We start from the raw sequence: 14686 nt of genomic DNA, 5'->3' as shown, positions 1-14686 counted from the left end.
ATCCTTATTTTAAATGCAAGACGGCACCACATCAGCTGAAGAAAATCTAGGCAATCTGTTACTTTATGTTTTTGAACTCATCTTATTATTGTGACCTGCACCAGAGATGGCATAGTTTATTAACACTCTGGTTAATTAAGCCAAATAAAAGTAGATTTTATCAAGATACGGCTTGATTTGTTTTAATTTAGAATTCACTAATAAGGTGTTTATTGAAATACCAATTAAAGCAATAGCAATACCAATCACGATAAATAAAAAAAAAACAAGCTTTTGAGCAGTAGAGTATCAAAGCACAGCAGAACTGAGCAGCCTTGTATTCTATCCTCATTGGATTTGAATGAGAAAGAAAGATTGCAGAAGCAAAGGCGTAAAAGTGTGAGGAAGTAAAGAGGCAAAGGAGGCATACACACTGAGGAGGAAGGCAACCAGTCACCTTGGTAACACAATGCAACACAGCACCAAAACAAATAAAATACAAAAATAAAAATATTAAATTGAAAGTGTCAGTAAACAAAAAGGAAAATATTTGTATCTGTTGTTAAGTGCACTACAAAGCAAGTGGATAAAAACATAACTTTGATCAGTTTCTCTACCTTATTCCGATCATACTTTTTCAGATTCAAATTGCAAATTGTGAAATTGTGATGATCTGACCAAGATCAAATTGTCAAACGAATTGTCTAATTCACTGTCTTCAAAACATTAGTCATGTGACTTTACAGGAAAAAGTGTTTTCCAGTCATGAAAAAGTTACTACAATAAGGAGTTTATTTAACTCCTGGAGAAATTACACAATTGTATATGAATGAAAAACTTCAGAATGCCCAACGTAACATTATTCATGGAACTTTCTGGCAAAGTTTTATTTTGCTCCCATTGCTCATTATTTTATTATCTTAAATCCAGCATAGACAGACAATGGTGAATGTATTCCCACTTTGCTCCAAGAAAGATTTCCATTTCCAAAAGACAACAAATAGACAAAGGGTTTTGCATTGTAGTAAATTGGAAATGTCTACTACAAACAGAAAACTATTAATCATAAATGGAACCTTGAGCCACAAGTCAAATTATGAAGAGAACCTATTGCCCACATTTTAACAACTACAGTCCACTATAGGCTACTGACCACAAAATGTCACACTGGAATTCATGTACATCACACAATATCACTATAATCTATACTTAAAGCCAAGTGTAGTAAAGGAATCACAGCACTTGAATGTCTATACTAGTAAAGGACCAGAACGAGCAATGTTTCAATCGGACTGCACTTGCCCTTGAGGACTGAGCCAGGGACTGGGAGCAGGGGTTACACACCTAACAACAGATGCAGACCAGAAGCTCCTGTGACTTCACTAACCACACTCACACCTGTGAAAATTTAGCAAAAAGGAGGGGGAGGGGAGATCAAAAGATAGAAACAAAAATTAGAATGTAATCCAGATGCTCTCAGAAGGGTCATTTCAGGACAATTCCCTCCTAACATCCATTTACATAGTTTCCAACTCACTTTGTGTTCAATGAGCAAGCATTTGAGTTTCCACATACACAGATTTGTCTAGGACAAAGAAGGTCTTGGGTTTTGTTTACTTCCCCCCCCCCCCACCAAAGCAAAATCAGCACACCACCTGCTTATGACTTTTGAAAAGGAATGTGACAATACTCTATTGCCAATAGATTTTTTTCAGGTTGTATTGTCAAAAACAAAGAAAAACAGTGATACTTTCACTTCAACACTTCATCAATTTTCAAATTAAGCAACACTTTATTCTGGCCAATATTCAGCATTTTATTTTAAAGAAAATCAACTTCCGTGGATTTCAAAATGGCTCAACTATTACTCTTGTAGCTTGAACTATATGAACTAAAATAAACAATTCCCCAGGCTTTGTCCTTCCTTGAAAAAGCCAAATTATAGAGTTGAAATAAGGTAATAAGATAAGAAAATAATATAGAAAAAGATGCAAGCAGGAGGTTCTATGGTGCAAAGTGAAGAACCTATGATGAAAATATATATATTTATGTTTATAAGCCGGGTTCATTTTGAAAACAATGTTGTTATGAGTATAAAAATGGTATCTGTATAACAGGTTTCTTAGCTAATGCACATTTCAGTATTCATTCCAAAAATAAACTAATTACAGAAAGAATGAAAAACGTATACATCTTGCGTTTCTTGTGATATATAAGTTTCATATGATCATTATAATTCTGTATGTGAAGTTAAGTCATTTGCTGCGCTATACCAAGTGCTGTGGTGTGTGTGAGAGCGCTGTAGTGCTGGCGTGTAGAGCGGCGCTGTCAGCTCAGCGCTCTAAGGGTTAATAGAGCGAAGCCTCGAGGCAATAGAGTGCAATCAAGGATTTTTTGTAATGGAATTACTCCAGTTACTCGATGAATCGTGTGACAGCCATAAAGGGAACAAAAGACTTGTAAAGATATTTCTGAGGAGAATTGTTATTTAAATGCTACCCCTAGCAACAGAACTACAAACTCTGGTCAGTTTTCACACAAAGAGATTCCATATATAAACTTCAGTTGTGTATGTTTGTTTTCCACAAGGGCTAAAATGAACAAACCACAAGTTCTATTTCTAGCACTACACTTGCACTTCTTCCAGTCTATAATTAAAAGATTGAAAGCAAAACACCAAGTGGAACCATGTGAACAAAACCTAGGAACTTTAATCTGGGGGTGCCTACCTTTTGAAATCAGGCCTTTCAAGAAGCTGAAGTTCTCTCCAATCTTCTCAAAGTCAGGCAGCAGCTTGGCGAGATACTCTGCATCAGGAAGGGCATTGGCGATTTTTTCTTGAATTAAAAACATGTGTGAATACAGAAGGCACGAAGGACAAAATACATACATGAACCCTGGAAAATGATTGACTTTACATTCATTCATAATAAATAATCATTTCTATAAAAAGGGTAGTTACTATCTGCAGTTATTGTCATTGCAAGGCTATAAGGTGGATCTCCTTTCACCTGGGATATTACCAATTAAATAAGTTTTCTTTATCTACTCCCTAATGTGTAATCACCTATTATTATACAACTCTGCTCATTTCCATGACCTACGTGTACGCACAGGAGGGCTGTACAATGTCAGACCATCCACTTTTTTCACACTGCAAGCTCACGCTGGATACAAGAGCCAAGGCAGCAGATGGAGAACTGACGCAAACTCACTCTGATAACACCATAAGCTTGTAGAGCCACAGGATTGATTCCGGCATTGCAAGACAATTTCTAAACTGCTTTTGAACCTACCTAACCCCGGCAGTGACCACTAATTGTGCACCACTAATTCGGGAATCCCAGAAACAGCAGGCAGATTACAATCTACAGATTCTGTAATCTTAGGACTGCAGGGCCTCAAGCTCTGTGTTCAAAGTGGAATCCCTGACTAATTTAGCCATTCTGGAGCACTGTGACTGTGTTCCTAATTTAACTGAAGGGGGAAAAAGGCACCTACCAAAATCAATATGTTCATCAAGCTCCCAGATAAAATCGGGCACAATCCACTTATATTCACTGAGATCTGGCAACATGTCCTTCCATTCATCATAAGTCTGAAACAGAAAGAGTGAGACGGTCCATTTGGGATCCAAAAGCATACATCAATTCTAGAAACGAAGTCTATAACAAATATCTGCTTCATTATTTTCATATATGGATGTCCAAACTTTTCCATACCAGTCTCAGTATCTGTTAGCATTCCACAGATTTTCTCAAGTTTGCAGTGCAGAATGAGATAAGTGAAAGTGAAAAACTAGCTGATCAGAGTAGTTTTCTTCCCATATTCTGACACCTCCTCTGCAATGAAAAATCTCATCTGCGACTAAAACACCATCCCACAAAGCAAGATGCGCACTATTAGTTCCTTAAGAGAAATCTATAGACGATTTCATGAAATGGATAATTAGCTGGAACTTGGAAGTAACTATCTGGGATGGTGAGTCATGCATGCATAGTTGCATCTGTTCACAACTTGTAAGATGTTTTGCATTTGTTTTTGTTTTTTTAAAGATTTTTGTGAATTACAGTAGTATCACAATTAAGGTTTGTTAGTATAATAAATATATACAAACACACACACACATAATATACAAATTACAAATTGACAAATTACAGGAAACCCAACACAGAGTGTCTCAGTAAGGTGTTGGGGCACCACAAGCCGCCAGAACAGCTTCAATGCACCTTGGCATATATTCTACTGGAGGGATGAACACCATTCTTCCAAAAGATATTCCCTCATTTGGGATTTTGATGATGGTGGTGGAGAGCACTGTCTAACATGTCAGTACAAAATCTCCCATAGGTGTTCAATTGGGTTGAGATCTGGTGACTGCGAAGGCCATAGCATATGATTCACGTAATTTTCATACTGATCAAACCATTCAGTGCGCCCTCGTGCCCTGTGGATGGGGGGTCATTGTCATCCTGGAAGAGGCCACTCCCATCAGGATAGAAATGTTTCAACATAGGATAAAGGTGATCACTCAGAATAACTTTGTAATGATTTGCAGTGACCCTTCCCTCTAAGGGGACAAGTGGACCCAAACCATGCCAGGAAAATGTCCCCCACAGAATAACAGAGCCTGCGGACCCCCTCACTGTAGGGATCAAGCAGTCAGGCCTGTCCCATTTTCTTGGTGTATGCCAAACATGCACTCATCCACTTCTCCTGCCATTCGTGTCCCAATAATGACCCCTCTTTCAAAGTCACTTACATCCTTTCCTCTTGCCATCTTGATTCACAATCCAGGTCAACTGGGCCTGCTCAGCATTTTTATACATGCCACAGAGCATGATAGGATGTTAATTGCTTAATTGTATCACGCAGTACACCTCTCTGGAGGCATCTGCATTCGTTATGTTCTTCGACTCATTTATTCAGGTTTTTCCTTTAATTTGTCACCCGTCTGTATATACACACACCGACTGAACAAAAGAGTAACAGTGCAATCTTCTCAGATATAACAGGTATTACTACCTGTAAAAGTATCAAAGTTTTGATATATCTTGGTCTTGTAGAACATTAAGCACAGATTAACAATACAGTGGAGCGCCATTGCATAGCCTAATATTTACAAGGGGGATAGCTCAATTAAGTCAACTGAAGCAAGAAAGTCTGAACATATTCAAATGACATTGGTTTAAGTGCTGTACCTTTTTCGCAGTATAGCCTCCCCCCACCGCCGACCCCAGCAAAAGATAACGAAGCCGCAGCAGCCTGGTTGCCAGCCTAGCCACCCAGAAGGTGCGGTGAGGTTGGTAGCCATGTGCACCGGGCAGGGGCAGGGCTGGCCGCACTGGCAGGCGGGACAGAGAGGTGAAGTGTCGAGCTGCACAGCATGGGGGAGGTCTGTGAGAGTTGGTGCCCTGGGAGTTCCTGTGGTGGATGGAGCGGGACAGCGGGTGCAGCTTCTGCAAGGGGATGCGTACCTTCAGCCCCGATTTACTGGCAACCAGGTTCCTGCAGGCCAAACTACACACATATACAAACAAACAAAAACAGACGCATGGATTATTTTGTGAGGAATACATGAAGCAGAAAAGAGCTGTGGTTTAATTCTTCTAAATACTAAACGTTAAACTTTTGCGCACACCAGACTGTGTAAAACACTTTGAGTGTTGTGTGTTCACAACATACAGCAATACATCACCATCTTGATTAAGACAACAACAGTAAAACACTTTGCTTGATTTGCTAAACTGGGCTAGCCAGCATGGTTTTCGTATACTTAGTGATAGGGGCACTAGCAAGAGAAAAATAGTGTAACTTGATTTTTTTTTTAATGCATTTGATTCTGATATAACACATTTTCTTCTCCAGAAGAGATTCTTTGAATTTCATAGTTCCATTGTACTTTCTATGATTACAATACAAAATAACATCTAATCCTAAACTCAAAATCCAGCTAATCACTAAATGTAACCATTAAACCATTCCTCCCTTCATCCATAGCACTAAAGATACTTTGGGAATCTTCATTTCATGCAGAATTGCAATGTCATTGGCCACTCATCTAATGTTTAGACTCATTATGCCAAACTGTGATATTTAAGTTTATAATGGAGTGGGCGGTCGCAAGGGGTTGGTGTGCTGCACACAAACACAATTTGAAGCACTTTGAAAAGGTTGAGGAAAGCTGCTCTACTTTAAACTGCTCTCAGACACTACACGTACAGAAAAAACCACTATCCATATCTTCCGAAAATGCTGCAGATGCAAAGCCCACGCATTGGATTGACAACATCTCAAATCATTGCAACAAGTAACTTAATTGAACATTTTTGAATGTGCCGGAAACATTTCAAGGAAACATCGAGCATAGGCCGCTCCCTGCATTGCACTGCAGCCAGGGTTTCGGTTTCAGCTTCAACGTGTTATTGATTTATCATCAGAGCGCAAAGAAAATAAAAACAGCCATTTCAGCGATATAAAAATGTGGACATCAAATTGAATATACAAAATAGCAATGCCTTGTCATTTAAAGGCTGTTTAGCGATCACAGAGCTTCTTTCCACATAATGCAATGTATCCCAATTGCACTTGTCATCTCCTAAAAAGGTAAGGGAACTACCACACAAAACACAGAGATAATATGAATCGTAATACATTCAGAAAACTCCTCAGCTATTTAAATATTAATCTATTTGTTATAGGTGTACCTCACGCCCCGTTTCAATCTATAACAAATTCATTATTAAAGCAATATTAACTCACCAGCCTGCTGCTTTTGCTGCCCGTAACATTTTACGATTAATTGTTTCGAAAAATGCCAATTGTATAATATAATTCCGCTGTAAAGTTATATCAGTTCATTTTGTGTATCTTTGGTACACATTAACAAGGACACTGCAAGAAACCAAATGACAGCATCGCTTCCTGGAAGTAGTTCCGACCAGCAAATGTGTCCCGCACGGAAGCACAGGGATAAAGAAACAAGGTACCGGAAAGGAATAGAAACTACAGCGGACGCTAATTGACAGTTCAGGACGCTAATACTATTTAAATAATTATGATTATCATGGGGGCAACTGTACTCTAATTATTAGACTGATACTTTAGTGTAGTGTTGTACAGTACTAATGCAGTGTTGTTTTAAACTCAACCGTTCTGTTAAGTGAGGTGACACAAATAATGGAAATGTAAGTTTACTGGGGAATAACCCTATATGTAAATATTTATCTATGCTGAACAAAAATATAAATGCAACATGTACAATCTTGGTCCCATGTTTCATGAGCTGATATAAAAGATCCCAGGAATGATCCATATGCACAAAACGTTTATTTCTCTTCAGTCTTTTGGACAAATGAGTAGGCTATACATCCCTGTTAGTGAGCATTTCTCCTTTGCCAAGATAATACAAACACCTGACAGGTGTGGCGTATCAAGAAGCATGATCATTACACAGGTGCGCCTTGTGTTGGGGACAATAAAAGGCCACTCTAAAATGTGCAGTTTTGTCACACAACACTTTGCCACAGACATCTCAAGTTTTGAGGGAGTGTACGATTGGCATGCTGACTGCAGGAATGTCCACCAGAGCTGTTACCAGAGAATTTAATGTTCATTTCTCTACCATAAGCCGCCTCCACTGTCATTTTAGAGAATTTGGCAGTGTGTCCAACCGGCCTCACAACTGCAGACCACGTGTTACCACACCAGCCCAGGACCTCCACATCCGGCTTCTTCACTTGCGGGATTGTCTGAGACCAGCCACCCGGACAGCTGATGAAACTCTGGGTTTGCACAACTGAAGAATTTCTGCACAAACGGTCAGAAACGTCTCAGGGAAGCTCATCTGCGTGCTTGTCCTCCTCACAAGGGTCTTGACCTGACTGCAGCTCTGGTGCACATTCAGTCGATACAATGTAACGAAGTCTGTCAATAACTTGCCAGAAACCATTTGCCCCCAGATCTTGCAAAAGCTAGCACTTTCCACACCTGCCATAGAGTGGACTGAATCCATTACCACCTGAACTGAGGAGCCCCTTTCAAATAAGCAACCCTGGGCCCACGCTACCAATCCAACTAGATTAGTGAAGGACAATGGCTTTTGATTTAAACCTTTCCCAACAAAACCAAGAAATAAAGTGTTTTCCAACTAAAAACTTGTGTGACTGTGATTTTTGTTGTATGTGTATATTCTATAGTTAACCACTGTTCATTTATTTTAGTAACATTTCAAAATATAGTCCAGAAATTCAGTACATACATAGATGACACCTTCAGAGGATCCATGTCTAGTGAGTTCCTTCTACACTTGCAAATTAAGATGGAGCTCTTAATAGGTGGTACCACAATATTTTTTAAAGAAAGGGCTTGTGTTTGAAAAAGTTATTTTCCATATCGTGTGCTTGTGTAAATGGAAACAAAATTCTATCAATTTTATTCTCAAATTCCTCATTAGTAAATATAGTAGTTTTGCCATTAGTATTGTTCACTTTAGATGCACGTTACAAGGTGTTGGGTTATAATAATTTACACTGCTTGTTATTGCCCTTTTCTAGTAAGGAAATGAACTGTGCTCAGTTGTGTAGTTAATCCTTACTAGTGGAGGCAACATGTTATGGGAGGGAGGGAGAGATAAAGGGACAGAAGATATATGAAAGAAAGAGCAGCAAGAGATAAAGAGAGGGGAAAGAGGACAGCGATTGCAGAGACAGGGAGAAAGGGAGTGCATGAGCTGCCAACCACTGTCTAAATCACACAGCTTGCAGCCCCTGCAGGAAGAAGACACACACACACACACACACACACACACACACACAACACATACTCCTACACCCGCTAACGGCACAGGTGAACCAGTCTGTACAGAGAGCCCATAGGCAGGTGGGACAGTGACAGCAGCCCCTATGACACCGGAAGGACCCTCTCAGTCTCCACAGCATCCCTGCCTGCCTTGACACTGTGAGCACTGCCACCTAGTGTAGCAAACATGGAGCTGCAGATTCCATGTTCATATTATTGCTGGATCAGGATGTTGTTTGCTTTCTCCATTATTGCCACATTGACACATCTGAAAAGATAGAGACTCAGTTTTAACATAATATTGAGGAAACAAGTGTGACACTCCAGGAGAAAAAACACCAGAACAGCATCTTTTGATAGAAAGGAAAATAGGGTTTTATTTTGAGGAGACGTTTTGTCCTGGGTGTGTGTGAGAGGACGGTCCATCATTTGGAAAATTAATCTTAGGTTGGTTTGTCCCCTAAGGTGCAAGACTATAGCTGGGGGCCACAATGCAGATATTATGGGTCTGTCTATTTCACTATAACCCTAAGTTGTAAAACTTGGTCTACTTAACCCTTCAAGACAAATTAGAAAGTTAGATTTCAGGTAGATTGCAAAACCAAAGACAGCTTTCCAGGACCAAGATTGTGCAATAGCTGTCTCCTCATCTTGACACAACCTTGTGTTTTCCCTCATATGAAAAGCAATTACTTTGATGGTCACCTGGGATGGACTTCCTGGTATCACTCAACTCATATGAAGTTTTTGAATAGTGTCACTTTTAGGACAGAACTGACTCATGTCTGTGGAGGTGTTCAGGCTGGCTGGGTACATGTTTCCACACAGCCCCAGCAATAAGGCCACAGCACAGCAAGGTCACTAACAGAGTCCTGGCACACACTGACACAGCCAGCTGCTTGTCCCCCACTGGGATCTCCAGAGTAAGGGATCCTGGCTCCTGCAGATCAAGAGGAGAGAATCAGGACAGTCAGGACATCACACAGACGTAAAGAGGCCCAGAGTGGCCAGCATGCTCTGCTGTGCACATCTGCCTTAAGCATGTAGAGCAGTCTTACACATTCCAGCTGTCTTGAGTCAAGATGAGCAAAACTGGACAGACAAAACCCGGACCTGCCCTTTGCTGGAATATTTGTTCAGTGATGTTCCAATCCTTCAAAATATAAAAACATAAAATGACTGAATGTCATTGCCAGAAACGATGGGGCAGACTTGTGACTTCTTGTTCCTTAGGTTTAAAGCACTAGACTACAAAGCAAAGTTGATGGACAGAGAGAGAGAGCGGTACCTGCTTGTAGTGGATTTCCAGCCAGCTGCACACGCTGTGATTGAGGCTGAGCAGGGGGCATTAGTCACTATTTGAGGGGGGAAGTCCAGAGGCAGCTGACCTTGAGAAGAAATATTAGGATAAATGTGGAGGCCAGAGCTCCTGTCAATTTTCAATGCCTTGTCACGGTTCCCCCCGCACTTCTCCAAATCGCCACCAGAAGTCATTATCACCAGAGTTCTAACCATGTCATTCCACATTCCTCAAACCCCAGTGCACTTTCTCTCCTCCCTCAGCTCCCATTCACTCAGCACAACCCAGCACCTATTACCTCCTGCCCTGTCTCATTGTTCCCTGCATTATTATTATTATTATTATTATTATTATTATTATTATTATTATTATTATTATTATTATTATTATTGGCAGATGCCCTTATCCAGGGTGACTTACAAAACATAAGTGCAGTACAAAGTGCAAAAATACAGTTCAGTACAAGGCATCAAACATTACAAATTCAGATTTTCATAATACAAAGCAATTCAAAGCATAATGCATTACACAAGTGAATCCAATAAATGAGGTCTAACATCCTGGGTAGTAAAAGCTAAGTGGGAACAAAATAAATGGTCACAGTCAAGGATTATGGGAAAGGGAGCAAAGAGGAAAACAAAATAATACAAGAACAAGTAAAGCAAGAAGCATGTTAAAACGTAAAGTGCTATCCTACAGGAGAGTAAAGGACGAAAGTACTGTCTGAAAATATGTGTTTTGAGTAAGCACCAGAAGGAGGTCAAGGACTCTGCTGTTTTGATTGCAGTGGGAAGGTCGTTCTGGAGGAAGGGGAGTGGAGAGGAGGTAGAGTTAGTCTTCTGGCACTGGAAGACCGCAGTGGTCTGGAGGGGATGTATGGAGAGACGAGGGTCTGCAGGTAACTCAGTGCAGTGTGGTCGAGACAGTGGTAGGTGAGGGTCAGTGTCTTGAACTGAATGTGTGCCGGTTTCGGGAGCCAGTGGAGGGAGCGGAGCAATGGAGTAGCGTGTGCGAATCGTGGCAGAGAGAACAGACGAGCCGCAGAGTTCTGGATGAGCTGGAGCGGCAGGTAGTAGTTGCAGGCAGGCCGGCCAGGAGGGAGTTGCAGTAGTCCAGGCGGGAGAGGACCAGGGACTGGATGAGCAGCTGAGTCAAGTAGTTGGTGAGGAAGGGACGGATTTGGCATATGTTGCTCAGGAAAAATCTGCAGGTGCGTGTCAGCGCTGTGATGTGCTGAGTGTAGGAGAGCGCAGGATCGAGGGTGACTCCTAGGTTTATAATGGAAGAAGAGGGAGAGAGTGTGGTGGATTCCAAGGGGATTGAGATGGAGATGTCAGCGGAAGGTGAGGGAGGCCGCTCGAGCACAGCTGAGGAAGTCAGTGAAGGGAAAGAAATACAGAGAGCTGGTGGTGGACAGCACGCTTGAGGGTCTTTGAAAGGAAGGGGAGTTGGGAGACAGGGCGGTACTTCTTAGTAGAGGTAGGGTCAAGGGTTGGTTTCCTGAGGAGTGGGATGACAGCAGCTTGTTTTAAAGCAGAGGGGAAACAGCCAGAGAGGAGTGAGGAGTTGAGGAGGGAGGAGATGAAGGGGAGTAGATCTGGGGCAGTCGCTTGGAGGAGGCGAGTGGGGAGAGGGTCCAGGGCACATGCTGTGGGTTTGTGACCTAGGAGGAGAGAGGAAAGCTCAGAGTCCGAGAGAGGTGAGAATGAAGAAAAGGAAGCTTGATCGGTGGGAGACTTCGGCGGGATGGGAGAGGAGGGGGAACTGTTGAAGACCTTGCGGATGTCTGTGATCTTGGAGGAGAAAAAGGAGGCAAAATCATCTGCAGAGAGAGAGGAAGGAGGAGGAGGGGGAGGGGGGGCGAAGAGGGAGGAGAAGGTGGAGTAGAGTAGCATAGTTGACAAACAGATGGGAAAAGCAATCAATGAAAGGTAAGAGAGTGAGAGTAGTGGAGGGCAGGGTGGAGGGGGAGACGGAGCAGAGATTAGGTGGAAGGTGACAGAGGGAGTGGGTGGAGTGGGGATGGAGGGGAGAGAAAGGAAGAAAGAGATTAATTGGTGGTCTGAGTTGTCCAGGGGTGTCACGGAGAGTGATGAAGGGGATCAGCCTCTAGAGAAGATTAGGTCTAGCTGGCGACCTGCCCTGTGAGTGGGGGGAGGCAGGGAGAGAGAGAAGTTAAAAGAGTGGATGAGAGGAAGAAATCCAGCAGAGTGGGAGTGGTTGGAGAGGTGGATGTTAACATAAACCGAATTGCATTGTGGACATAATGTTGATAATTAGATGTGGTATTTCTTTGAAGGTGCTTAAGAGGCATGTTTCTGTCCTCACTTAAGACCTTTATTGTGTGACAGCACTTTATGTTGGCGTTAGTGTATATTATAAGTATGCACACAGAGAGGTATTAATTGTGTAAATAAATTCAAGATAGGCAATTGAATAGAAATTAAAATGAATGCTATTCAGACTACATTGTTAGTCTTCTCTCTTTTGGGATAAACCAGATGTCAAGTCATTCTGATTAGCTGTGACAAAATGGCCACTTTCAGTTGATATAAATGTGTGCATTGTCTTTGAAATTAGACTCCTATCAAGTGACAGCATTCCCAGGAATTACTATAAGTTCTATGTCCAGGATGTCAAGACTAGCCAAGCTCATCATTTCCACTTTTAATCTTGCAGACTTCAGCAGACTGGACCTGATGTTCAAAGACTCCACAAACAAGCTGATCCGCATTCCTGAGATCCCCACTCCTTCCTGTATCTTATAGCAGAATACATGAAAATAGTGCGATCACTGCAGAAGAGTGAGTGAGCTGAACTAGATCAAGGAGAAAACCCAGGAGAGGGAGAGACTGCCGTGTTATTAGCTGTGGCTTTACGAAATGAGAAACAAACTAGAAGAATATTCTTCAGGAGCATTATAATTCAATACTGCCTATATTTTAATACTGTTTTTTCCATTGCAATTCAGAGGCAAGTACCAGCCGCTCCCTAGAGAAGGTGGCATGGTGTGCTGTGGGCCATGCGGAGGAAAGAGTGTGTGACACTTGGAGTGTTATCACCCTAGATGACCCTAGACTGCTCACCAGGCGATGCCAGAATTGCGTGTGTCACCGGGGCATCAGCTGAGGAATGTGTGAGGAAGATCATGGTGAGTGAGACCTGGATGCAGGAGAGGGCAATACACTGCGAGAACCACAATCTAATATCAATCAATCAATCAACCAATCAATTTTTATTTGTATAGCACCCTTCGCAGGGTAGCCACAGAGCGCTTTACAGACTGGTAATCATACAACAAATGTACAGCAAAATAAAATAATACATAAATACAATAAGTAAAATAAATATAGACCTGTAAACAGTTTACATGTTGAAGTGAACATTTTAATAAATAAACCATTTAGGCACGGAGAAAATGAATCTCTGGGGGTCCACGGCTTAGGGCTTAGGGCCTAGGCCTAATGGTTGCCTCCCTTCCAGGCACCATAGTTATTACAGTAGCAAGGAGATCAGAAAGTTATTGATCGGTGCTGCTGGTGTAGTGTATGATTAAAGTAAGATGGGGAACATTTCTGTAGATTGACTAGGAAGAAACAAGACATTTAAAGCAGTTCTGAATTAAGGAAAGAACCCAGCCTGAAAATATACAGTTTGTTACATATTTGTATTAAACTATATGATAAAGTAAATGATGCCTACCTTGGAAAACAAATCAGCGCAGACGGAAATGTTATGGAAGAAATAGGATGGAGTGCATTTGGAAGAAACAGCACGCTGATCAAATACTTTTCTTTTAACTTACCTGAAGAGAAATGTATTTGATCAATACATACTATCTTTCTCACTTATGGCTGTGAAACTCACTTAAGGAAAGAGTTCAAGAAAACAAATGTCTGTGTACTAGCAAAAATGCTGTCTTTTTTGTTCTTCATTTTTTCCTGGTATTTCCACAGGGCAGGAAGAGAACTGGTGGACCTGGACTCCATGCTGGATGAGGTGAGGAACGCTTCAGGATTTAACTCTGTACATTGGTGCTAGGGTTTGAATCTCTTCTTGCCTGATTGACTAAAAGTCAGTTTAACATTATTTCCCTCTGTGTTACACCCTTCATAGACAGTTTTTGAGTATACCCACATGTACACAGATGCACTGATCTACACATAACTTCATGTCCTTGCAATCAGACACTGTCACTTCCCTTTATTATGTAAGGAGTATATTCCCAGACTTTCTTCAGCATGCAATCTAGCTATCAGGGTGTCAAGTTTGGTACAGGAGTCTCTGTGTTCTATGATGCATGGAAGAATGTGGCACAGAGCAGTAAACTGTACAAAATGCTGTAAAATGTAAGACTATCAACCTCATGGTACAATCTGTTTTGAAACACTGCATGAGTTAATACCTTCAAAGAACAGAGAGAATAGTCAATATTCCGTGGTACTGGTCAGGGCTGCCCCTTATCCCCACTATTGTTTGCTTAAGAGTTTGAATCTCTTGCTATTGCGCTTAAGACTCAACAGCTCTGAGGCGGGTGGGTGCTGTGAGGGGGTAGAGCATCATGTTTTTTTATATGCTGATGGGTTTTTAATACATTTATATTTATAT

General features: G+C 41.4%; 1 protein-coding gene across 4 annotated transcripts in view; it reads right to left on the bottom strand.

Annotated features, from left to right (window-relative positions):
- opa1 (OPA1 mitochondrial dynamin like GTPase) overlaps positions 1-6916 on the bottom strand; it is a 45806-nt gene extending 38890 nt beyond the window's left edge. For 2 of the 4 annotated variants that reach the window (XM_066709201.1, XM_066709203.1), the window contains exons 1-5: positions 6742-6916; positions 5181-5499; positions 3481-3577; positions 2709-2816; positions 1324-1377 (exon numbers count right to left, since the gene is read on the bottom strand). In XM_066709201.1, coding sequence (XP_066565298.1) covers positions 1324-1377; positions 2709-2816; positions 3481-3577; positions 5181-5499; positions 6742-6770 — 607 coding nt within the window. In that variant the 5' untranslated portion in view covers positions 6771-6916. The remainder of the gene's footprint in view (positions 1-1323; positions 1378-2708; positions 2817-3480; positions 3578-5180; positions 5500-6741) is intronic. The other 2 variants (XM_066709202.1, XM_066709204.1) reach the window with 1 other exon arrangement.
- Positions 6917-14686: the final 7770 nt, after the last annotated feature.

This window comes from Amia ocellicauda, chromosome 7 (assembly GCF_036373705.1).
Source record: "Amia ocellicauda isolate fAmiCal2 chromosome 7, fAmiCal2.hap1, whole genome shotgun sequence".
In the NCBI taxonomy this organism is placed as follows: Eukaryota; Metazoa; Chordata; class Actinopteri; order Amiiformes; family Amiidae; genus Amia; species Amia ocellicauda.
Note: the sequence above shows the minus strand (reverse complement) of the source record. Positions and strands in the feature narration are given on the sequence as shown.